At 38.9% G+C, this 25,802-nt stretch overlaps 1 protein-coding gene and 1 long non-coding RNA gene across 2 annotated transcripts; one reads left to right on the top strand and one right to left on the bottom strand.

Moving 5' to 3' along the window:
* Positions 1-1,034: 1,034 nt before the first annotated feature.
* On the top strand, positions 1,035-2,440 carry LOC140867808 (uncharacterized). Its single transcript, XR_012145273.1, has 3 exons — positions 1,035-1,330; positions 1,489-1,546; positions 2,155-2,440. It is a non-coding gene; the product is annotated as an uncharacterized lncRNA (long non-coding RNA).
* A 15,674-nt stretch (positions 2,441-18,114) lies between these two features.
* Positions 18,115-18,684, bottom strand: LOC140861876 (uncharacterized). Its single transcript, XM_073264880.1, has one exon. The coding sequence runs from the start codon at positions 18,682-18,684 to the stop codon at positions 18,115-18,117; it is 570 nt and encodes a 189-aa protein (XP_073120981.1).
* Positions 18,685-25,802: the final 7,118 nt, after the last annotated feature.

The raw sequence follows: 25,802 nt of genomic DNA, 5'->3' as shown, positions 1-25,802 counted from the left end.
AAGATCCTGTAGCTGATTCTTCAACTCACGTATCTCTGACGGAGCCAGACGATACGGTGCTCGAGAAATAGGCAAAGTACTCGGCATCAACTCCATGCCAAACTCGACTTCCCTAACAGGAGGAAAACCCGAAATCTCATCAGGAAATACTTCTGGAAATTCATCCACAACAGGAATACTCTCTATCCCAATGCTCTCAGCGGACAAATCAACTGCATAGATAAGGTAGCCTTACCCGCCAGACTCTAGAGCTCGACAGGCTCTCAAAGCTGATACCAAAGGCATCGGGGGTCGCGCTCCCTCTCCATAGAAAAACCAGCTATCACTCCCCTCCGGATGAAAGCGTACTAATCTCTGGTAGCAGTCCACTGAAGCTCGATAGGTAGTCAACATATCTATTCCCAGAATACAATCAAAGTCGTCCATCGCAAGAATCATGAGATTCGCTAACAGAATGTTCCCCTCGAACTCTAAAGGGCAAACCATCACTAGACGCTTAGCCAAAGCAGATTGGCCCGTCGGAGTAGAAAGAGACATCACTACGTCTAGTGCAATGCATGGTAACTTATGCCTCTTAACAAAACGTGCAAAAATGAAGGAATGAAATGCACCAGTGTCAATAAGTACAAGAGCAGGTATACCATAAAGCAGAAATGTACCTGCGATAACTTTCTCATTCTCCTCCACTGCCTGATCATGTCTCAGGGCAAACACCTGGCCAGAAGCTCGTGGCCTCAAATGAGAACTCCCAGCAGCCTGTCCCTGCAACCTCTGCTGAACGGTGGTGTAAGGACCCGATATGCGTATGTTAATTAATTTGTGTTTTACAAATATGTATTAATAAATATCGGTGTATAGACGATATTTATAAATCACACAGGAGTTGAAATAATTTAAATCGGGTCAAGATCCAACCCCGAATGAAGAAAAGAAGACACACATTAAACTAATACATATCTAATACACTAGATATGGATATACATATACAGATATATGATAAATAATATATATTAAACACCACCGTTTCTCTCTCCTCCAGATTTGCGTCGTCTGCGTCGTCTTCTTCTTCCTTTTCATTTCATAATTTTCCCGTCGCTTCAAATGCTCGTATCTCCTTCGTTTTTGGCTGGATTTCAAAAGTAAATATAGTTCCGGAATCCTCTCAACGAGAGCTTTCTTTTGGTACCAATATTGTAAGGTTTTCTCGCGTCGCTCGAAGCTCGAATTCCGACAGCCGTCGTCTTCGCCGCCCCTAGCCGCCGTCCGATCGTCGCCGGAGTTTAAGGGGTTGTGGTTTCGGTTGATTAGACCTCTAATTCGAATATTTTAGGTATTATATCGGACTCGATTGGAGGTATTGGCTATTTTTCAGAAATTATTGGAGCATTATTTCGAATTTCCAGATTTATTTTATTGGGAATTTTGAATTTTAGAAGTCTTGAAATCAAGTTTTAGATGTTTTGATGTGAAATAAATGGTTTTTCACAGGATTGGAGTATTCGAATATTACTTGAGATATTTCTGTGGTAATTAAGTGTTGGTTGAGGTACGTATGAGCTGTTTATATTACGACGCCTATAATGGCATGTAATGATATTAAGTATTTTGTAATGAGTGATAACGTGTTTTATGTTCTTACGTGGATTATATGATTGCATTCACTTATTTACAAGTTTACATAGCAAGTTGAGCCTTGACTCCTTTGATTGCTATTGATATTGATCTCTTGAGATATGTTGAGTCATCATGGAGCGAGTGACATTGTTTTAGTGCACTCCTGAGATAGCATGAGGCACGGACAGGTAGCTCCTGTCGCCCTCCGATGCTACGTACGACACTCCTGATGACAGCATGAGGCTGGACGGGTCGCTCCTGTCAGCCTCCGATGCTACGTGTATGGATTAGCAGTGATGATTCGAGGTCTGCTGCGTTCCTGGCACGGGTAGCCACTGAGTTTATTGTGATACGATTATTTGGACTCCTTTTGGTATCCCTTATTTCATTGATACCTGTCACGCATTACATTGCATTTCATTGCATTGTACTTGATTTTATTCATGTCAGTTATATTTGTCGTAATTTTTATAGTTTGTCGTACTGGGGTCCGACCCCTGTTTTCTTTTTATGCTGTGGTTGTTTGTGATTCCATAGTAGGTTATCCAGGGGGATTTGACGCATCTGGTGGAGCGTCATCTAGTGGTACCCAGTGAGGCGAGCGTGGAGTCGAGTTCCCAGATATATGTATATATATCAGTTTAGCGAGTTTTATATTTGCCGGGGTGATGCCCTGTGTATCTGTATAAATAGTTTTGGACCTTGTTTTGAATTGTTATTTGTGTGATCGAGCCTTGCCGGCTCTGCATGTGTTTAGTCCTGGCCAGTGCGGCTATAGGTTTGTAAATTGGAGTTGTGACTCTATTTTCGAGTATATATTGCTGGTTGTGTTGTACAGGTTTTTGGGATGTCCTATTTACGAATAGGTCATGCCGAAATTTCTGTAGGCCCAAACGCAAATTTTTAACTCGTTTTCGCTGTTTACATTAATTAATCCTAGTTGTTTGATCATTAAATATTAAATCAGGACACGGGCCCTTTCATTTGGTATCAGAGCGTATACTGGGATATGCTCGAATTAGAGTCTAGGACACTCGAGTTTAGACACTAACAAAATGGTTGCGTATGTGTGTGACTACTTGTTCTTACGTGACTTACTTGTGGTGTTTATTTTTGAACGTATTTGTTAGAACCAGTAGTTCTTGGCTTTAGAATTAGTTTATGAATTCTATTAGAACTCTGAGTTCCTATCATAGTTTTCTGTTTGTTAAGATATTTTTGCCTGTATTTAAATCCTTGTGTCTTGTAGAATGGCACCAGGAGGAAGAGGTAGAAAAGGGAAGGAAGTTGTAGAAGAGTCTGCAGCGGAAAATGTTAGAAATCTTGATGATATTGTCAGGGGAAGACGTGGTCGACCAGCTGTCCATCCTCCAAAAGATGTGGACTTAGAGGTGGAACAACCACGGGTGAATCCTGACAAGGGAAAAGCTGTTCAGGCTGAGGCTGATCCAATAGCCCAATTGACTGAGAAAATGGGAGGAATACGATTAATAATTTCTCAATTTCAGGAGTTGCGTCCGCAAAAGTTCTTTGGCAATGAAGGAAGTGAGAAAGCTGCTAGTTGGTTGAAAAGTCTCAACAATATGTTTAATGGACTAGAATATCCTGATGATATTCGACTGAAGTTAGTTCCTTTTCAACTGAAAGACCGAGCGCAACTTTGGTGGGAAACAACAGCAGAAAAATTTTCTGATTCTGGTGAAAAAATCACATGGGAAGTATTTTGTAAGCAGTTTGCACAAGAATATGCACCACCATCTTATTATTCTGCTAAAGAAGACGAATTTAATCTGTTGGTGCAAGGCAATAAATCTGTTGCTGAATATGCTTCTCAATTTTCTGCTCTTTTGCCTTATGTCCCACATGTTGCAAAGAATGATCGGTCAAAGCTTTCACATTTTCTGAAGGGGCTTACACGAACGATCCATACTTTGGTGACTACTGAAACTCCATCTACTTATATGAAAGCAGTAGAAAAGGCCAAGAAAATTGAAGCAAGTCTACTCAGGGGTGAACCACAATCAATCCCAGCATCTGTTCCTCAAGGAGCTGGAAGCAGCTCACAGACACCAATGGGTTTACCTTCATATCAGCCTACGCAATCTTCTCAGCAAGCGAAAAGGCCTTGGTTTAAAGCTAAGGGGAAACCATTTAAAAAGAAACAGCAGTCTAGTTCATCGAGTTCCAGTGGTAGTCGTGCAGAAAGTTCAGTTGGATTGTCTGGTAGGGTGTACTGTGACAGATGTGGTGGTAAGCATTTGAGTGCACATTGTACAGGATTTCCAGGAACTTGTTATACTTGTGGGTAGGCTGGACATTCGTCTCGAGTATGTCCAAATGCTGGAAGACAGCAATTTCAGCCACAACAGTTTGGCCAGTTTTCTGGACGACCATCATTCAGACCATATGCTCCTGTACCACAGTTTGCTCCTACACAGCCTTATATTCCAGTACAGTCCACTCAGTAGCCTAGGTATCCATCTCCTCAGAGTCAGCAGCGTTTTCCAGGTCCACAGCAGGCTCAAGTCCATGCTATGACTCAGGATCAGGCACAAGATGCACCTGGGGGAGTTATTGCATGTATTTGTTATATTTTTGAGTATCCTGCACGTATCTTGATTGACACAGGAGCATCTCATTCATTTTTATCTGTTACATTTGCTGATGAGCATGAGATTGCTTTTACTCCGTTATTGGATACTGTGTCTATTGCTACTCCTGCTGGTGTTTTCTTGATGTCTAATGAGATAGTTTTGAATTGTGTGATTAGATTTGAGGATAAGATAATGATAACCAATCTAATCAAACTAGCTATGTCTGATTTTGACTGTATCTTGGGTATGGATACACTGATGAATTATAGAGCTACGGTTGATTGTTTCCATGGCATTGTGAGATTTAGACCGTATTATGACAATAAGTGGAATTTTTATGGTAGTGATTCACAATCTCGCATTCCATTAGTATCGGCAATGGAAATGTTTAGATTATTGTCGATAGGAAATGAAGGATTTATGATTTATGCTCTTGATGCGACGAAGGAAGAGAAATTAAAAGTTTTAGATATTCCTGTCGTTAAGGATTTTCCTGATGTATTTCCTAATGAGATTCCGGGTTTTCCGCCTCAAAGGGAAATAGATCTTAGCATTGAATTAATGTCAGGGACAAGTCCTATTTTTCGAGCTCCATATCGATTAGCTCCAGCAGAATTGAAAGAACTTAAGACGCAATTGCAAGATTTGCTGGAAAAAGGTTATATTAGACCAAGTGTATCACCTTGGGGTGCTCCAGTCTTGTTTGTGAAGAAGAAAGACGGAACGATGAGAATGTGCATCGATTATCGGCAATTGAATCAGGCTACTGTGAAGAATAAGTATCCTTTGCCACGAATTGATGACTTGTTTGATCAGTTGCAGGGTACATCTGTGTATTCTAAAATTGATCTTCGTTCTGGATATCATCAACTTCGAGTTCGAGAAAAAGATGTTTCCAAGACAGCATTTCGAACGCGTTACGGACATTATGAATTCTTAGTTGTGCCTTTCGGGTTGACTAATGCTCCAGCGGTTTTTATGGATTTAATGAATCGTGTGTTTCGGGAGTTTATAGATCGATTTGTTATCGTTTTCATTGATGACATTTTGATTTATTCTAAGTCAAGGAAGGAGCATAAAGAACATTTGACCTTAGTACTTCAGAAACTCAGAACATCACAATTATATGCGAAGTTTTTTAAGTGTGAATTTTGGTTGGATAGAGTATTATTTATAGGACATGTGATATCCGCACAAGGGGTATCTGTCGATCCTAGTAAAATTGAAGTTGTTCTTAATTGGTCTCGACCAACCAATGTCTCTGAGATTCGTAGTTTTTTGGGTTTGGCTGGATATTATAGGCGTTTCATCAAGAGATTTTCCGAAATAGCTAGGCCTATGACTATATTGACGCAAAAAGATCGACGTTTTGTGTGGACTGAGGAATGTGAAGCTAGTTTTCAGACTTTGAAAGAGAAATTGACTACGGCTCCAGTACTAGCATTACCTTCAGGCTCAGGTGGATTTGTTGTCTGTACAGATGCTTCTTTGAATGGACTGGGTTGTGTTTTGATGCAAAATGGATGCGTGATTGCGTATGCATCTCGTCAATTGAAACCACATGAGACTCGTTATCCAGTTCATGATTTAGAATTGGCTGTCATTGTGCATGCATTGAAAATATGGCGTCATTATCTGTACGGTGAGCAGTTTGTGATTTATTCCGATCATAAGAGTCTGAAATATTTATTCACACAGTCTGATTTGAATATGAGACAACGTCGATGGTTGGAATTAATTAAGGATTTTGACTGTGATATTCAATACCAGCCAGGAAACGTGAATCAAGTTGCAGATGCTTTGAGCAGAAAAGTTCATACTAAGATGTTGGCATCTTTAACTATTTCTAAAGTTCATGAGCATTTGAGAACTTCAGGATGGACTTATCGAGCTAAAGGTAATCATTTCATAGTTTCATCTATATAAGTTGAACCACGAATAATTTCGAAAATCAAAGCAGCACAAAATATTGATCCATACATTCATCATTTGAAAGAATTAACTCCAGCTGGTCAGTCAGGGAAATTTCTTGTTGCTTCTGATGGATGTTTGCGTTATAATGGTAGACTTGTGGTTCCGAATTTGATAGATTTGAAAGACGATATACTACGAGAAGCTCATTGTAGTCGACATAGTGTACATCCTGGAATTAGAAAGATGTATCATATCTTGAAAGCCCATTACTGGTGGGAAGGTATGAAGAATGATATTTCTGATTTTGTGGCTAAGTGTTTGACGTGTCAACAAGTTAAGGCTGAAAGAATGAGACCAGGTGGTATGTTACTTAGTCTTGAAGTACCATAGTGGAATTGGGAACACATTACTATGGATTTCGTGACACACCTACCTCGATCTAATCGTGATTGTGATGCCATTTGGGTTATTGTGGATAGATTGTCTAAATCTGCCCATTTTATTCCATATGATCGTACTTGGACATATACGAAAATGGCAAAAATGTACATTGATCAGATAGTGCGATTACATGGTGTGCCAGTTACTATAGTATCAGACCGTGATCCCAGATTTACTTCTAAGTTTTGGTCTAGTTTGCAATCAGCTTTGGGTTCTAAATTGGCCATGAGTACTGCCTATCATCCACAGACAGATGGTCAATCTGAAAGGACTATTCAGACGCTCGAAGATTTATTACGAGCTGTTGTGATGGATTTTAGTAGTGGTTGGCAAGAATCTTTAGCTTTGGTGGAATTCTCTTACAATAACAGTTACCAAGTATCTATCGGGATGGCACCATTTGAAGCCTTGTATGGCAAAAAATGTAGATCTCCGATCTGTTGGGAAGAAGTAGGAGAATGAAAGTTGTCAGGACCAGAGTTTATTCAAGAGATGAAAGAAAAAGTTGAACTGATCAGGAAAAGAATGAAAGCAGCCCAGGATCGTCAAGCCAGCTATGCTAATAACAGACGTAGACCTTTAGAATTTTAGGTTGGCGATTTTGTTTTCTTGAAAGTATCACCATTTCGTGGTACTATGAGATTTGGGCGTAAAGGGAAATTAGCTCCTCGTTATATCGGTCCATACGAGATTGTTGAGAAGATTGGTATTTTAGCGTATCGTTTGAACTTGCCGCAGAGTTTATCTGCGATACATGATGTATTTCACGTATCTATGCTGCGGAAGTATGAACCAGATCCTTCTCATATCTTGAGGGCTGATGATGTGGAATTGGATAGTTCCCTTAGCTATGTTGAGTATCCAGTGCAGATTCTTGATCGTAAAGAAAAGCAACTGAGGAACAAGACGATTCCTTTGGTTATGGTGGAATGGAGTAGACATGGGAGAGAAGAAGCTACATGGGAATTGGAGTCTCGAATGCGTCAAGAATGGCCTCATTTGTTTGACAATGTCATGAATTATGCCATGTACTCTGATTTCCCTATGTACTATCAGTGATAGATGTTTGATCCCTTTGTATATAAGTTTGATGCATGTTAATTTCGAGGACGAAATTTTCTTTTTAGAGGGAGAGAAATGTAAGGACCCGATATGCGTATGTTAATTAATTTGTGTTTTACAAATATGTATTAATAAATATCGGTGTATAGACGATATTAAATTTCATATTTGATTTATAAATCACACAGGAAGTGAAATAATTTAAATCGGGTCAAGATCCAACCCCGAATGAAGAAAAGAAGACACACATTAAACTAATACATATCTAATACACTAGATATGGATATACATATACAGATATATGATAAATAATATATATTAAACACCACCGTTTCTCTCTCCTCCAGATTTGCGTCGTCTGCGTCGTCTTCTTCTTCCTTTTCATTTCATAATTTTCCCGTCGCTTCAAATGCTCGTATCTCCTTCGTTTTTGGCTGGATTTCAAAAGTAAATATAGTTCCGGAATCCTCGCAATGAGAGATTTCTTTTGGTACCAATATTGTAAGGTTTTCTCGCGTCGCTCGAAGCTCGAATTCCGACAGCCGTCGTCTTCGCCGCCCCTAGCCACCGTCCGATCGTCGCCGGAGTTTAAGGGGTTGTGGTTTCGGTTGATTAGACCTCTAATTCGAATATTTTAGGTATTATATCGGACTCGATTGGAGGTATTGGCTATTTTTCAAAAATTATTGGAGCATTATTTCGAATTTCCAGATTTATTTTATTGGGAATTTCGAATTTTAGAAGTCTTGAAATCAAGTTTTAGATGTTTTGATGTGAAATAAATGGTTTTTCACAGGATTGGAGTATTCGAATATTACTTGAGATATTTCTGTGGTAATTAAGTGTTGGTTGAGGTACGTATGAGCTGTTTATATTACGACGCCTATAATGGCATGTAATGATATTAAGTATTTTGTAATGAGTGATAACGTGTTTTATGTGCTTACGTGGATTATATGATTGCATTCACTCATTTACAAGTTTACATAGCACGTTGAGCCTTGACTCCTTTGATTGCTATTGATATTGATCTCTTGAGATATATTGAGTCATCATGGAGCGAGTGACATTGTTTTAGTGCACTCCTGAGATAGCATGAGGCACGGACAGGTAGCTCCTGTCGCCCTCCGATGCTACGTACGACACTCCTGATGACAGCATGAGGCTGGACGGGTCGCTCCTGTCAGCCTCCGATGCTACGTGTATGGATTAGCAGTGATGATTCGAGGTCTGCTGCGTTCCTGGCACGGGTGGCCACTGAGTTTATTGTGATACGATTATTTGGACTCCTTTTGGTATCCCTTATTTCATTGATACCTGTCACGCATTACATTGCATTTCATTGCATTGTACTTGATTTTATTCATGTCAGTTATATTTGTCGTAATTTTTATAGTTCGTCGTACTGGGGTCCGACCCCTGTTTTCTTTTTATGCTGTGGTTGTTTGTGATTCCATAGCAGGTTATCCAGGGGGATTTGACGCATCTGGTGGAGCGTCATTTAGTGGTACCCAGTGAGGCGAGCGTGGAGTCGAGTTCCCAGACATATGTATATATATCAGTTTAGCGAGTTTTATATTTGCCGGGGTGATGCCCTGTGTATCTGTATAAATAGTTTTGGACCTTGTTTTGAATTGTTATTTGTGTGATCGAGCCTTGCCGGCTCTGCATGTGTTTAGTCCTGGCCAGTGCGGCTATAGGTTTGTAAATTGGAGTTGTGACTCTATTTTCGAGTATATATTGCTGGTTGTGTTGTACAGGTTTTTGGGATGTCCTATTTACGAATAGGTCATGCCGAAATTTCTGTAGGCCCAAACGCAAATTTTTAACTCGTTTTCGCTGTTTACATTAATTAATCCTGGTTGTTTGATCATTAAATATTAAATCAGGACACGGGCCCTTTCAGGTGGCCTGAGAACAAGATCCTGAACCAGAACCAGAACCGCCTTCCCCAGATATTGGACAATCCCTCCGGATATGACCAGTCTCTCCACAACGGAAACAAGCTCCAGAAGCTCTACGGCATTTGTCGGATTGATGGTTCTTTCCACAGTGATCACACTTGTCCTTCTTTCCAAAATGGACAACACCAGCAGAGCCAAAGGAAGAAGAAGTAGATCCAGACTTCTTGAAAGATTGGGCACGGGGACCCAAAGAACTAGCGGGTCTCGACTGAGAGAAAGACCTGTTCCATCGAATGCTATCCTCCGCCTGGTGACAACGGCTCACCAAACCCTCGTAGGACATGTCGTCACCAATCGCCACACGGTCATGGATCTCAGGGTTAAGGCCCTGAAGGAACAGATTATACTTCATCTCGGAGCTGTCAGCAATCTCGGGGCAATAGGATAGCAGATCAAAGAACTTCTGCTGATACTCATCAATAGACATGGCTCCCTGTCATAGACTCAGTAGCTCGCCCGCCTTCGACTGACGGAGTGCAGGAGGAAAATACAGCTTCTGAAAAGCTGTGCGAAACTCAGCCTAGGTGGCCACTCCTCTCGCCGCAACAAAAGGTGCAGAAGTAAACCTACACCACCTGCGCGCACGTCCATCCAGAAGATAACCAAGGGTCTCCATCTTCTGGTCCTCGGTGCATTGGAAAGTCTGAAAAGTCGTCTCCATGCGGTCTAGCCAATTCTTCGCATCCTCCGGTGACTCACCTCCAACCAAGGGCTTAGGCCCCATCTGCAAGAATCGACGTACACTGAAACGTTCCTCATATCGATGACGATGGCGGCGTTCCCGACGAGGCTCCCAGTCGGCATCACCCCAACGCCCACCAATACTGCCATGAGAACTCTGGTCGTCACGATCTGTCATCTACAAAATTAACCTAACGGTTATCTTATGTAGAATCTAAATCCCAAGAATACTTTGCATGCTCTGATACCATAAATGTAGTGACCCTTACCTAGATCACCTACTAAACAGAACTTAGGCATGCAATTAACTTAATTAAACGGATATCAGAATAAAACTGCGGAAACCATAGACATTATACAATCCCAAGTAAAGGAATCTGTAAATACCCAAATATTATACAACCAGATCGAACAGCTGTATCAATCCAAATAACAACAGAATAAAACCTAGGCGAAGCTCCAGCTGGCCAACCACTTCCTAGCCCCTCTTGGATCCACCCGCCTCATCCAATCGCAAACCTGCCCCATGGAATAGGGTGTCCAAAAACACAGAGTACGAGACGTGAGCATAAAATGCTCAGCACGAGAGTATGAGTATACATGCATGCAAAGTGAACTCCCTATAACTCGAGGTCAAGAATCAGATAACAGAGACAGACCAGGCCCTGGTATGTAACACGCTGTGCCGTCGCTTCAGGAGGTGGCTCCCATACCATAATACCAGTGGATTTACCGGACCCAAAGCCATGGAAGTCCATCCACTAACAGGATAGGGTACAACCCTACTAATAGACATCTCGAAGGAGATAGCTTAGTATGCAAATGAATGCAGCATAAATCAATGACATATAAACCATGCAGTCACATAATACATGCATACTCAGTCAGGATATCTCGAACAGTACTTTCGTACCTCAAATCAGTGCAAGCTCTACCAACTCTAGGTCCATGCCTATAGTCTGCTCTACACTGCCAAATGATACTAATATCATTATAGCGCTCTAAAAGCCTTAACTAAGCTATTGTATACTCTTAAATATTTATAGGAAGCAAAAGCTATACCTTTATTTGTCGTTAGCCCTTTGATGTCGATGCCTCCAGAACTTGGGCACAACTCCGCTAAGACTATCGAATGCCTCGCCAACCCCCGGGTCAAGCCTATGAAGACTAGAACTACTCAAATATGCCTGGAATAGAGAGGGATTCTCGGAATTGGCAATTGAAAGTGAAGCCTCGGCCTTCTATCCGATCTCCGATCGGAACGTCCAATCCTGCCATCGGAGCTTCCGAACATCGTTATCTGCCACGTGTCAAAATATCACTGGTTGACTTCGGATAGGGGCGATCGGAGCTTCCGATCCTGATCGAAGCTTCCGATCCTGCCACACGTCATGCCTGACGTAATACCATCGGAGCTTCCGATCTTGCATCGGAGCTTCCGATCTCGATCGGAACGTCCGATCCTGCATCGGAGCTTCCGATCCGTCCGGTACCCCAATCTATTTAATTAGCGTTGATTAATCCCTTAATCACTGATTTTGGTTGCGGGCTACTACATACTCAAGCTTGCAAGGAGGCAATATGGATTAAAAGGTTATTGGAGGATCTTGGGCACAAACAAGAAAATATTCCTTTGTTTTGTGATAGTCAAAGTGCCTTGCACATTGCAAGGAATCCAGCCTTTCATTCCAGAACTAAACACATTGGCGTTCAATTTCACTTTGTACGAGAAGTAGTAGAGGAAGAAAGTGTGGATATGCAAAAGATCCATACAAAGGATAACATTTCTGATTTTCTGACCAAGCCAGTGAACACAGAAAAGTTTGAATGGTGTAGATCCTCAAGTGTCCTAGCAAAAACGTAAGCATCATGAAAAGACAAGATTGAAAGGATGTGTGGAGATGTGTTTGATTCTCAATCAAATCTCCAAGTGGGAGAAATGTCGGGCAGAATAGTCAAGACCTCATTAATGAGGTAGGTGGTTGAGACAAGGGAACACAGAATTTGACAAATGAAAGGCAAAATTGAATTTGTACATTTTCGTGTTTAGACAAAAATATGCACCTATAAATAGATGCATTCTGCATCAATTTCTGCATCCCTCGGCCTCAAGCATTCTTCTGTTCTTGAGTGCATTTATTCTCTCCCTATATTTCTATATATATTTGTGAGATAGGTTTTCTCCTGTATTAAGAGAGTGAGTGTCTCTTTGAAAACACAGAAAGAAGTTGTAATTCTCCAAATATTATAGTGAAATCTTTTGGTCTTGCCCATGGTTTTTACCCTAATATTTTTAGGGGTTTTCCACGTAAATCTTGGTGTCTATTTATTCTTCAATTTTCATAGTTTTTATCTCGTGATGCCGCACCTGGAACCAACATATAATTCAAGAAAACTATGAAAGAAATTAGGGGTGGCTTTAAAACTTATTGAAAGTCAAATCATGCTCACGTAAATTTAGAATTAATGATTTCTTATCTAGTACATCACTAGCTGTATTTATATATGATTTTTCACTTGTAGCTGATTCAGCATAATTCCATCTTGAGTTAAAATTTTAAGATATATAAATGTCATTTATTAGACGTTCAAAATCGTTTGAATTTTTTTTGTATTTTCGATTGAACAGGTTTTATTGCAAGCTGAGATTCGTCTACAGGTTGGAATTCTTGTGGGATAACGTTAGACATGACGAATTTGAGGTACCTAAATTTGTCAACGATTTTGAAGAGAAGTTGGAGTATCGTCCACCGTTGGATTTGAGCTTGGACAATGATCGCATCAAACAAATATTTTGGGCCAATTCTCATTGGTTAATACGAGCCTAATCTCTTAGGCCTGTTGTAGAGCTATATGGGCTCCCGCCCCGGGTTCCTCAGTTGGGCTGGTGGTTTTGTGGGTTTGGGCTGTGCATGCTACTCCGAATTAATTAAGCTTTGTGGTTTCGTACATTCTACCACGCTTTATTATATGTGTTATCTAATTTCCTAAATACAAGCGAATATTAGGCCCATTTGCATCACCTCATGATATTCTTGCGTAAATGGCTTTATTCACAAACCTTTAATTTCAACTATATAATGGAAATTCCATAAATACACGGGGAAGGGAAATGGAAGGAATGTAACTTAGAGCATACTTGAACAAAAAAAGGTTGACTCTGACGGGGATCCCATTCCACTTAGAGCATACTTGAACAGTTGAACCATTTACTGTATATTTGTTTATGTAATTATGTTTACCACACAAATGTAAGCAATATCGTCCCATTCCAAGCCCTCGGGCTCTCGACATTTCCTGCAATCCTGAACAAAATTTCACAAAAAAATTGCACTTAAAATTTGACCTTCACCGCTCTCTGCGACTCTATTAATCTCAACAACATTTAAGAGATAATACATATCAGCAAACATATATGGTACCACAACCAATAAAAGTTCATCCAGCATGAGTTCCCATGTACATTCGACGTCCAACTAAACTACAACCATCATGATCAAATTATAGAGAACTCACATGTTCAACACAGAGTTGGAGTGATCCAAATAGGCCAATGCAAATTCGGAGGATAACAAGGCAATGCTTCAATGCTTCGATCCTTCAAATTATAGACACCAACATCATGGTATCCAGCAACACCATCATAATTTGCCCCAACACCTTGGAAAAAAACTCAATGCCTGATACGATTCCAAACACCGAAGCCCGTTTCCTCTCTTGACAATGTCTGCCTGCAATTACAATATCCCATACACTTGCAAAAATCAACAAAAATCGAATCGTTAATTTTCTTGATATGTTCTATTTGTAATATAATCCTAATTTTTCTCATCAGCTTTCGAAAATCGTGTTAGAGTAGAAGCCAGTGCATTGTAGTCAGGGATTCATCGCTCACCTATGGGTGTGGATATCCTATGTGATAAAATGAGATAATAGTGCATGAAATCTCTGGCCAGAGTATAAGATGTGTAGTAGAGTAAAATATTTACCAATTTACACATGCGATGTCACTATGTATTCTCAAAGACATCACATCGTTATCGAAATTCACATGCAACCCTCGATGAACCAATGGTTGCAGTTTCAATCGGGGTATATGAGATGAAGGGACTGTACTGTACATTAACCATAATCGACTGGTTCTTGCAGGCACTATCAGTGATACCTAGGAAATCATGGGGCGGTGCTACTTAACGCTCTTACCATGATTCGATGGGTTAAATCAGAAATGAGTTCTGACATTTTATGATCAAGAATTTGATGCATAGAATGAGGCTAATAAGGGTAAGCCTGGATCCACAGCTAGCTGTATCCCTGAACCATTGAGGGTTACACAAGTATTGGTTTTCCTGTTCCCGTTGAGATAATAAATTCAAAGAGTTGAATTATTATAAACAAATTTGACTGGATTAATAGATAAGCTTTATAAATGGTTTATAAAGGCTTATAGAAATTTTGAGAGCAAAATTAATTAAAAGGGTTTAATTAATTTTTTTGAGTTGGACTCGGATTTAAGGACTCACACAATATATATAAATGCATATATATATATAGATATATATATATATATATATATATGGATATATATAATATATATTTATGGATGTGGGACCTTATGTTATAATAATATATTATATTATTATAATTATTATTAAAAAAAATTAAATGAAATCAAATGAGTTGTCTTCCGACAACCCATTTGCCTCAATTAATTGAGATATATATCATCTCAATTTTTTTTTTTTGACAATAAACCTCATATTTTATTCAATAATGAATAACATCATTCGATACAAGATTTATCAACCAAAAAGGAAAACTTCCAGGTTCCCAAACGAAATGAGAAGGGGAAGAAATAGCAAAACAAGCAATTTCATGTGCAACCATATTATAAAATCTTCTAACATGGCTAAGATTAATATTTGGATAACTATCAAGAATTAGCCGAATTTCCAAGGCGATTGCACCAGAATGACTGTAATCCTCAGCTGGGTTGGCGACTGCTTGCACCGCCAGCAGAGAATCGGTTGTGATTTGTTGAATTTCAAATCCATGTTCCTGCACAATACTGAGACCTTCCCTTATTGCTACTAGCTCTCCAAAAACCACAAACGGTGGCTTGTTGATTTTTTTTCCAAAAGCAATTAAAATTTGGCCCTCATTGTTTCTCACCAACCCACCAATCGAGTAATTTCAAGAATCATAGTTGACTGAAGCATCAACTTCCAATTTAAGATTAACATTCATTGTTATTTGGCTACCTCCAATAAAAACTTTGAGTGGCTTCGCTACTTCGGATTTCATCGACGCTCGAGCTTCTTTATAATTTGTCAAAAAAATTGAACTCCAGTCCATTTCAAACGGTGCTTGACTGTTAATTTTTCCATGAAGTAATCTGAGCCTAAAATTCCAAGAAGCCCACATACGCATTACAAAGATCTCCATTTCTTGTATGTTCAACGCCGCCTTCATCCGCATAACTATATCAATACAACTCATATCCCTTAACTGTTTGATATTGGATAACACATCATTACCTTCCAACAACTTTTAATCACTGGGCACCAGAAAATACTATGGAAGGTAGAATCAATTTTAAAGTGGCAAAGTTTACAAGAGGCATAAACAGGAACATGATGTGCCAGCAGATTTGCTTGTGTGGGAATAATATTAGACATTGCTCGCCACAAAAAGATTCGAACTTTAGGTGGAACCGATAGGGACCAAATGAATTTCCACCAACTAATTAACCTCTGGTTCGAGCTATGGGCAGGAGGATCATAGAACCCAATTTCTATTTTGTACCCATCTCTCACCGAGTACTTGCCTTTAGGATCGTTGTACCAGTATCTAGAATCCTCCTTCAACCTAAGTGATATAGGTATTTCCATAACCTCCTGAACTTTATAAGAAGGAACAACAGATCGCACCAAAAGTTCACTCCACACTCCATTCACAATAAGACTACTAACCTTTTCAAAGCCTTGCTGAAGTTCTGATGGCCGGCCCAATGATTGAATTCCCGGGATCCAGTGATCATGGAATTTTTCAATTTTCTCACCATTACAAACACGCCAGCGAAGCCCTTTGTTCAGTAGATGTCTACTCCAAATGAGAGATATCCAAATGTACGATGGGTTGTTACCGATCGTAGCTTGCATAATGTCTTGATGCTTAAAGTATCTTGATTTGAGAACCCTAGCCACAAGAGAGCCAGGGTTGATGATTATTATCCATACTTGCTTCGCAAGGAGAGCTTTATTGAAGGCTTCCAATTTCCTAAAACACATTCCACCTGAACATTTTGGCACACACAACGACTTCCATGTTTTCCAGTGCATTCTCTTACACCCATCATTCACACCCCACCAAAAATTAGCGCATTCCCTCTCTATAGCCGCACAAATTGCCTTTGATATCCGAAAGCATGACATAGAATATGTCGGGATAGACTGGATTACTGATTTGGTTAATGTTTATTTTCCCCCAGCAGAGAAAGTCTTGTTGCCCCACCCCTGCAAACGTTTCACCACTCGTTCGATAAGGTACCGAAATTTTAGTTTTTTTCTCCGAAGAGAAAAAGTTGGCAGACCTAAATATACTTCATGTCCCTGCGCAAGAGAGATTGTGAGCACTGATTTGAGCAGATCCAATGTTTTCGCATCTGTGTTGGGGCTAAAGGATAAAGAGGATTTATCGAAATTTATTAGCTGCCCAGAAGCTTTTTCATACATTTCCAGACATTTGCGGGCACCATTACAGTTCTCAATATTAGCCTTAAAAAATATAAGGCTATCGTCTGCAAAGAATAAGTGGGAGATTGGTGGGCAAGACCTAGCAATGCGAACACCTGATATCAGTTTCTGAGATTCAAAAGAGCTAAGCAAAGAGGATAGCCCTTGAGCACACAATACAAATAGGAAGGGAGAGAGGGGATCACCTTGACGTAAACCTCGACCTGGGGTAACTTTGCCAGCTATCTCTCCATTAATTGCAAAGGAGTAATTGACTGAACATACGCATCTCATAACTTTTTCAACCCAAAGATGAGCAAAGCCAAGTTTCTTCATCATCTGCTCCAAAAAGTTCCATTCTATTCTGTCATAAGCCTTGCTCATATCAAGCTTTAGGGCCGCATATCCTATCTTTCCTTTTTTTCGGCTTCGAATCTAGTAAAGAGCCTCAAAACCCAGCAAGATATTGTCTGTAATCAATCGATCAGGGACAAAAGCACTTTGAAAATCATCAACTGTAGATTTCATCACAGGACGGAGTCTGTTTGTCAATGCTCGACCAACAATTTTATAGCAAACGTTGCATAAACTTATTGGCCGGAAATCTTTCATGGTCATAGGGTTACCGATTTTAGGAATTAGTGTGACAATGGTCTCGTTCCAATCATAAAGAGGAATCCCATCATTTAGAATTTTCAGAACCTCCGTAGTCACTTCATGACCAATTATCTGCCAGTATTTCTGGAAGAAGAAAGCTGACATTCCATCAGGACCCGAATTTTTATCTGGGTGCAGGTCGAACAAAGCTTTCTTAACTTCTTCGGTCGAGAATGGTGCACATAAAATCAAATTCATCCCCTCGTCAACTTTAGGCTCTATTTGGTCAAGTACTTTGTTCATCTCTTGGATCGACGGAGCATTAGACATGAATAGATTTGAGAAATAATCCACCACTATTTCTGTCATACTGCTTTTATCGGAACACCAATCCCCATGCCTAGAAACTAGCCCACGAATAAAATTTTTTGCACGCCTACCAGAAGCACATGCATGAAAATACTTTGTATTTTTGTCACCATTTGCCAACCAACTAACTTTACTTCGTTGTTTTCAGTAGAGCTTCTCCTTGGATGAGAGGGCTTCAATCTCTTTCTCCAAAATCTGAATACGGTGTTCGGACTGTATCCACCTTTCATGAGTTTTCAAATGATTTAGTTCAGTTCTTTTTTGTTTTATTTTCCTCGGAAGATGACGGAATCGGTCTCCGACCCAAGCACCCAGGATTTGTTTACATCTAAAGATGCAATCAGATAAGTTTAGATAGGCTATTTGCGAACTCCATCCCTTAGCAACCATCTCAGCACAATCTGACTCAGAAGCCCAATGTAATTCAAATCGAAAGATTGGAGCATGATAATAACTGTCTAAATCCGCTGATCCAAATTCCAATAGTACAGGCCTGTGATCGGAATGATAAAATTCCAAAGTTTGAGCTCTGGCTGTTGGGTACAACATCCTCCATGCAAATGAACCAACAAAACGGTCCAGGCGTTCGAAAATAAGATCACCTTCTTTCCTTCGGTTGACCCAAGTGAAAAATTCACCACTACTATGTAAATCTTGGAGAGAACAATCAGCAAGTGCATCCCTAAAAGCCTGTGTCTGACTTAATGGCCTCATATTCCCCCCAATTTTTCCGAATCAAAACAAATTTCATTAAAATCCCCGCCGACAAGCCACGGCAATCCCTTGAATTCTTGTAAACCATGTAAGCGACGTAATAAATCCCAAGAGAGGTGTCGATGAACCACCTTCGGATTACCATAAAACCAATGAACATCCATTTCTTCTCGATGTGTTGAACAATGCAATCAATGTGACCGAGTGAATAGGATAGAATAGTTACAGTTAACGGATGTTTCCACAATAATATAAGACCTCCACCCCTGCCAGAGCAGTTCACAACAAACAAACCAGAGAAACCTAAAACTTGTCTCCACCATTGGCATTGAAAATCCCTCATTTTCGATTCAGATAGGAAAATGAGGGATGGGTCCTTTTCAGCGACAAGTCGCTTTAGATCACGAAATGCTCGTTGGTTCCCAAGCCCCCGAGCATTCCAAACAACACAACTCATTGAGATCGGCGGGGTTGCTTAGCAACCTCCGCTGTTAATATCCTTTCTATGCTGACCTTCGTATCTTCCAAAGCTCTCTTTTTAGGAAATTTGAAAAGATCCGTTTGTATCTCCATATGAACATCTAAACTTTTTTGACCTTGGACGCACCAATTAAGATTTGTGATGGGAGGGGATCTCTTTTCCCTTGCAATGCGTTTCCATCTTTTCAGGTCATTATTGTGCGTAACCACATCACTGTTTATGCCTTGAAGTTGGTATATCTGAGTTTCCCCTGTTACAGTTTCTTCTCCTTCCAATTTAGAGGTATAAATGTCGCCCAAGAGAGGAGGGCTAATAAGCTGTTGTAAGGGATCCAGATTCACTCGGTCATGTGATTTATCAGTACCCTCAGCCTCCTTATTGATGTCTCCATGTGATTTCAAACTTTCAAACTGATCAGTATCAATAATAGCCTTTTGATTCTGTTCAACAATTCCAACTGAGGCGCTGCCTCCTTTCTCGATAGATTCCTCCTCAGGACTATGAGGGGAAAGTTGCTTCTGGCTACTAGATGACCTATTCAGTAAGGAGTGGCACCCTTTAGCACCATCCCCTCCTCGAGGAGGAGCTTTCAACCAGCTTCCATAGCTCAACTTACCTTTCTCTGCCAGTTCCATATCACAGTCCCTGAATGAGTGCCCAAGGTGTCCGCATTTAAAGAAAAAATCCGGCAATCGTTCATAAGACAATATTACAATCACCTCCTCTGCCTCCCTGTTAACTTTAAGTCTAATGTGTTGCTTCAAAGGCTTAGTAATGTTAATACTAACATTAACTCCAGCAAAACGGCCCATAGCAAATCCATTATCTCGCGTATCCACCTCTTCAACAACCCCGATGTATCTGCCAAGTTTCTCAAGGAACTCCTTATGCCTAAAAATCAGTGGGAGATTGTAGAGTTGTACCCAAATCGAGATTTCGTTGAAAGTCATTGTTCTCGGGGTCTCCAATCCATTTGGCTCCCGAAATATAAGCATGTTCCGGAATAAATTCTAGGGGCCACCAGTGAGAGCTCGCTTTCTGTCTTGCATAGACGAAAAATCCAACAGAAACAAATTATCCCCCAGGGCTCCAATCTCAATATGTTTTTTAGTTTGCAAGATACGGGGGATTTGAGATAAAAAAAAAAAAAAAAAGCCTCTCGGTTGATAGCTTTGTGGGAAAAGATTTGGCCACCAAGCAATTGCCCATACGTTGCTTTCCGATCAATAAAGTTTCTTCTTCTACTGAAATTGGTAGATCTTCAGTTGATGGTGTTGAAAGCTTGAGTGCATTAACCAATCGTGTCACTTCATCTGGGTCCATTGATAAACGCTCTATTCACTTTTGAAAGAACCCAAACCAACCAAAAGATTTAGAAGACAAAACCTACACCAGGGTAGGGAAGAAAACTCCCACTAACGGCTTAACCGGAAGCCCTAGGAGAGAAAGAAACTATCCATGGCTGGAAAATGCTTTGTTTCTTCTTGTATTTCTTTGAATTTTTCAATAGATTTATATATCATCTCAATTGATTGAGGGGAAAAGAGAACCGAAGCTCTCAGAAAAAGGCAGAGAAAAGAAAATGTTTCTTTGCTGCTAAAAACTCTCTTCTCGGCCAGTCGTCTTCTTCATTTTTCAACGAAATATTTCTTCTTCTTTTAAGTGCAATTTAGAAGAGGAACAGGAAATCCGGCCGTGGACCTGATTTGAAGAAAGGAGGAAAAATCCAGTTGATTGTTCGTAGAAATTTACAACAAGAGCTATTTTCGAAATTGTTTCGAAATAGTTTGAGTCATCGTCAATCTTTTAAGATTGATAGGTATAAATCTTTTAACACCCTATGAATGATTTATTTAAACCATACGTGTGTCCAAGAATATTTTGAATGTCAAAATTAAATTTTAAACTTTCGCTGTGTCTTGGGCATGATAGAGATCCGAGATCCAACAAAGCGCTCCAATGGAAAAGTAACGTACGTACCACGTATGCAAAATCAAGAAATGAAACACTCCCTTGAGTAGCCATGGCAATCATGGTTTTGAGCACATAGTAAGAGTAGAAATAGTACTTGGTCATGCTGCAAGCCAGCACCACTGTAATTTCAATTCAAAGATTTATCATTTGTTTGTCACATGCATGACCTAGCTAGATTTCAAATACATACAAGTTGTCAAGTGCAAATAATCACAAGTGAGACTTAAAAAATTCTGAATCACATTAGCATCATCAATACAAGCATCACTCATGAATATTACAGAATTAATGCACTAACATCCATTATTCTAAAAATTTTAATCAAACTTCAATTGATCTTTCATGAAGTACAATGAGCACTAGTACTTGTTTACATTGCAAAATTCAGGTCATCTCTCATGAAATACAACCCATTAATTAATTATGGTTTGCTTATATTACATATACAATTTAAGAAAGAATGTTAATTAATTACCTAGGGAAATGATGGGAAGAGTGATAGGGATGGCAAGCATAATCTTTCTTCCCACGCGTTCGATAGATTTTCTAGCATGGGCATCACCACTAGGGCTCCCAACCCAACTATCTGCATTACGTAACACGTATAAAATACAGATATATCAAAACTCTCTTGGCGCCCGAAAACAATTGGTTTTGATATTGTGAACACATACTTTTGAGGTACATCATATACGTTCAATAAGTGAATATCATCTTGGTCGGTGTTGTGACCACATTTACTGCTAGCTGACCATATCAAAACTCTCGTGCAACTTAAATTTATGTTGGTTTTTTTTAAAAGGAAAAATGATTTTATTTGTCAATTAACTTGTCCATTTTTTGTTTTATTCATTAACTTTTAAAAGTTCGGTTTTGGTTTAATAACTTTTAATTTTCAATTATTTGATTCAATTGATTACATGACATCTTAACATGTCAGCATTTTTTGGTGTCATACAGATGTCACGTCAGCACGTTTTGGTTTCACGTCATCCATGAGAGCAAAGTGTATCAAAATCAATATTTGAAAAATTAATTAACCAAAATAAAAAATGGACAAGTTAATGGGAAAAAAAACAATTTTTCCTTTTTTATTATCTTTTATTTTTTTTCTAAAACTTTAATTTTGAATTTTTAAAATAGTTAATAAATTTAATTGATATAAATAATTGCAATATAAAATTAAAATTTTATATTATTATTATTTATTTATTTACGAAATAATAGTTAAATTTTTATGTATAACATAAAATATTATTAACCAAAAAAAGTGGGAATAATATTGGTGGGGCGAAGTCAGGTGGTTGAAATTTGAGTAAAATTTTTTGAATAAAGTTCTTGTAGCACGGGAAAATTTTTATACGTAAATTCGTATATATAATTAGGAAAATTTAATTATTTAAATTTTATAAATATAGGTTAAATATTATTTATGCGTTATTATGTGTTATATGTACATGATTTAAATTATTTTAGCATTTAACCCATAATTATGAAAATTCTAGATTTTTAAGAAATTTATTATTTTGATCGCGTAGACGGGACCGTGGACGGACGAGATATTGATTTTTCTTCCCAATTATTTTTAGGAGATTTTAGCAGCCATAAATTATTATTTTTGAAGTTTTTATTCCCAAAATTTATGGTATTTTATTTATGTATTTTAGAAATCTTGTTTTTAGCCAAAATAAGCCATTTTAATGACTTTTAAAGACTTTTAAAAATCCTTTAAATTTTAATTTCGCGATTTAAGTTATTTTATCAACATGATAATTTTATTATGAGTTTTATTAAGTATTATATATATAAAATATGTAATTATCTCCTAATTATCATATTATCAGCCTAAAAAAAAAAAAATCTATTTTCACTAAACCTAAACTCAAAACTCACGTAAAATCTCTCAAGGCGCCACTTTCATCATCTTCAACCTTCCCCTCCACGGCCAGCAGCAGCAGTATGCATGTTCTACCTTCCTTACGCACGTTTTTGGCTTGGTTTCTTGAACATAGTCACGTTTCATGGCATGGGGTCGGGCTAGCTGCTGGTTCACGGTTCAGAGGGGTGTCTTAGGATCCCTAGGCTTGGTTTGGCTCGGTGGTTATGGCTGGTCTAGGCTGGGATCGAGGCTAACTTCAGAAAGGGATCAGGAGGTCGGCAGTTTCGGGTTTCCCGGAAGAGCTGTTCGGCCGGGCTGTGTGGTGATCGTTTGGGGCTTGGGCTGGTCAGGTTAGAACCGCCCAGACGTGGGCTAGGTCTGGGCGGTGGTTCTCCGGCCAGTGGTGGCCGGAGATGGGCGGCCGCAGCCGTGGAAGGGCTGCTGGTCGTGAGGAAGGGAGGAGGGGCGTGAGAGAGAGGAGTCGGGTTATGGGCTGTGAGGTTTTAGGCGGGCCGAGTGTCTAAATTATCATGGGTCATGTTAGTTGGGTTCGGATCTGAGTTATGTTAGTCGGGCTCGGGTATTTTTAATTTTTAAGTAATTATTAGTTTAAGTGTATTTTTGGGCTAAATTAAATGTTTAAAAATTATATGGGCTTTTAAATGTTTTAATTTTAATTAGGACTTAAAAATATTTATTTAAGTAAGCCCAATAATTTTCATGAATTTGTGAGCCCATGAGAATTATTGGACGAGTCTGTGAATTTTGGGTCTGTCAATGATCAATATTGTTCTTAATTAAGTTATTAGGCTTAAATATTTTATTTGGACCCAATTATGTATAAGTATTTATTTGGGCTAAAATATAATTTTTGGGCTTAGTTTAAGTTAATGGGCTTAAATATTTTTATTTAGGCCCATTTATGATTAAGGGCTTTTATTTAAAAATTAATTAGCAATTGGGCTTCTATTTAGTTAATGGGTCATATTAAGATTTAATGGGCTTAGATTGAGTGATTAGCAGTCTGGACCAACCCATGAAAAATTACTAAGTTCGGAATATATATTTAATTTATTTTATGCATGAAAGCTATTTTTTTAAGTATAAGTATTTTTATTATGAAAATTAATTAAATATATATTATAGACACTTTTTCAGTGCATGCATAAATTAAATATTCAGTTATATGATTATGATTAAGTGTTGAGCAACAAAATAATTTTTATGATGGAAGTTGAAGTAGTGTGACAACACAGAGATGGTTTACCACCGCTCGTGTTCAGGAGGTAGTTTACTACCAGTATAGAGGTGATTCGTCACCGCCACGTACGTTGGTTCAGGAGACTGATCAGTCGACACATGTTTAGCCACCACTTACGGATATAACGATAGACTGTTTCAAAAAATGATTTGCTCAACTATGTACATTAAGCTCAGGATGATAAGTTATGATTAAGTTCAGTATGTTTATGTTTAATCAGTTTACTCAAGATATTTTTATCATGCATGCATATTCATGTACGTATATGTATTAGTATGACTATGTGCTGCATTATTTTAACTCTTGTTATAAAGATTTAGACATGTTGAGCCTATAGGCTCACTACGCTTATATGGTGCAGGTGAGCATGATGATCTTTTTATAGCTCCTACTGGTGGTGGGGATGTGTGAGCGAGCTGGCAGAGGACCCCGTGACCGTCGCATCGAGTCTTAGCATGCTTTGAGTTATTTTTGAGAGTTTATAAATCATGTTTCATACTTTATGTTTTAGTGGTTGAGAGGAATTTTATATTTTATTTATGGCTTTTTAATTTAGTTGTTGTTTAAGGTGATTTTTTGAATAATAATTTTTTTATTGCTTGACTTAAGATTTTTATTTAAATAGTTGTTTATTATATTTTTAAGTCAGTCATGGAAGTTCTTATTTAGTAATAATATTTTTAATGTTTATACATATATGTATGGGCATATATGTATAGTGTTTTAAAAAAAAAATTCCGCATTTTATTAGTCAAAGTCGTTTCAGTTCCACTGGTTTAAAACTAAAACTTGTTTAGTGTCTATATAAAAAAAATTAAAATTTATAATTCTTAATTTAATAAGAAAATTTGAGTAGTAGGGGTCGATTAAGTTGACTTAATTCCCTCGTATATGCCACTCCTCTTCCACAACATCTCAATTCATGCTTTTTGTTGGTGTATTAGTTTGTGTCCCACATCGGCTGGCTAAATAACCTGGGAACCCTTTATATAAACAAGGGAAATCCTCACCTCTTGAGCTAGATTTTGAGGTGAGTTAGGTCCAAGTCAATTTCTAACATGGTATCAGAGCCAGGTTTCACCGTTATATGTTGGACAACCCATAGTTAGCCTCACCCGTCTCATATTTGGCCACCCATTAATATCTCCACGCTCTAGTCGTTTCATTCCTGGGCATGAAAGGGGTGTGTTAGTGTATCAGTTTATGTCCCACGTCGGTTGGCTAAATAACCTGGGAGCCCTTTATATAAACAAAGGCAATCCTCACCTTTTGAGCTAGCTTTTGAGGTGAGTTAGGTCCAAGTCAATTTTTAACATGGTATCAAAGCCCGGGTTCCACCGTTATGTGTTGGACGGCCCATAGTTGGCCTCACCTGTCCCATAGTTGGCCACCCGTTAATATCTCCACGCTCCAGTCGTTTCATTCATGGGCGTGAGAGGAGTGTGTTGGTGTATTAGTTTGTGTCTCACATCGATTGGCTAAATAACCTGGGAACCGTTTATATAACAAGGGCAATCCTCACC

This window comes from Henckelia pumila, chromosome 4 (genome assembly GCF_033568475.1).
Source record: "Henckelia pumila isolate YLH828 chromosome 4, ASM3356847v2, whole genome shotgun sequence".
Classification (NCBI taxonomy): Eukaryota; Viridiplantae; Streptophyta; class Magnoliopsida; order Lamiales; family Gesneriaceae; genus Henckelia; species Henckelia pumila.
This window is presented reverse-complemented; position numbering and strand designations above follow the sequence as displayed.

Bases quoted from the DNA above. Each gene is read 5' to 3' on its own strand.
- LOC140861876 (XM_073264880.1), bottom strand. From the start codon at position 18,684: ATGAGGCCATTAAGTCAGACACAGGCTTTTAGGGATGCACTTGCTGAT.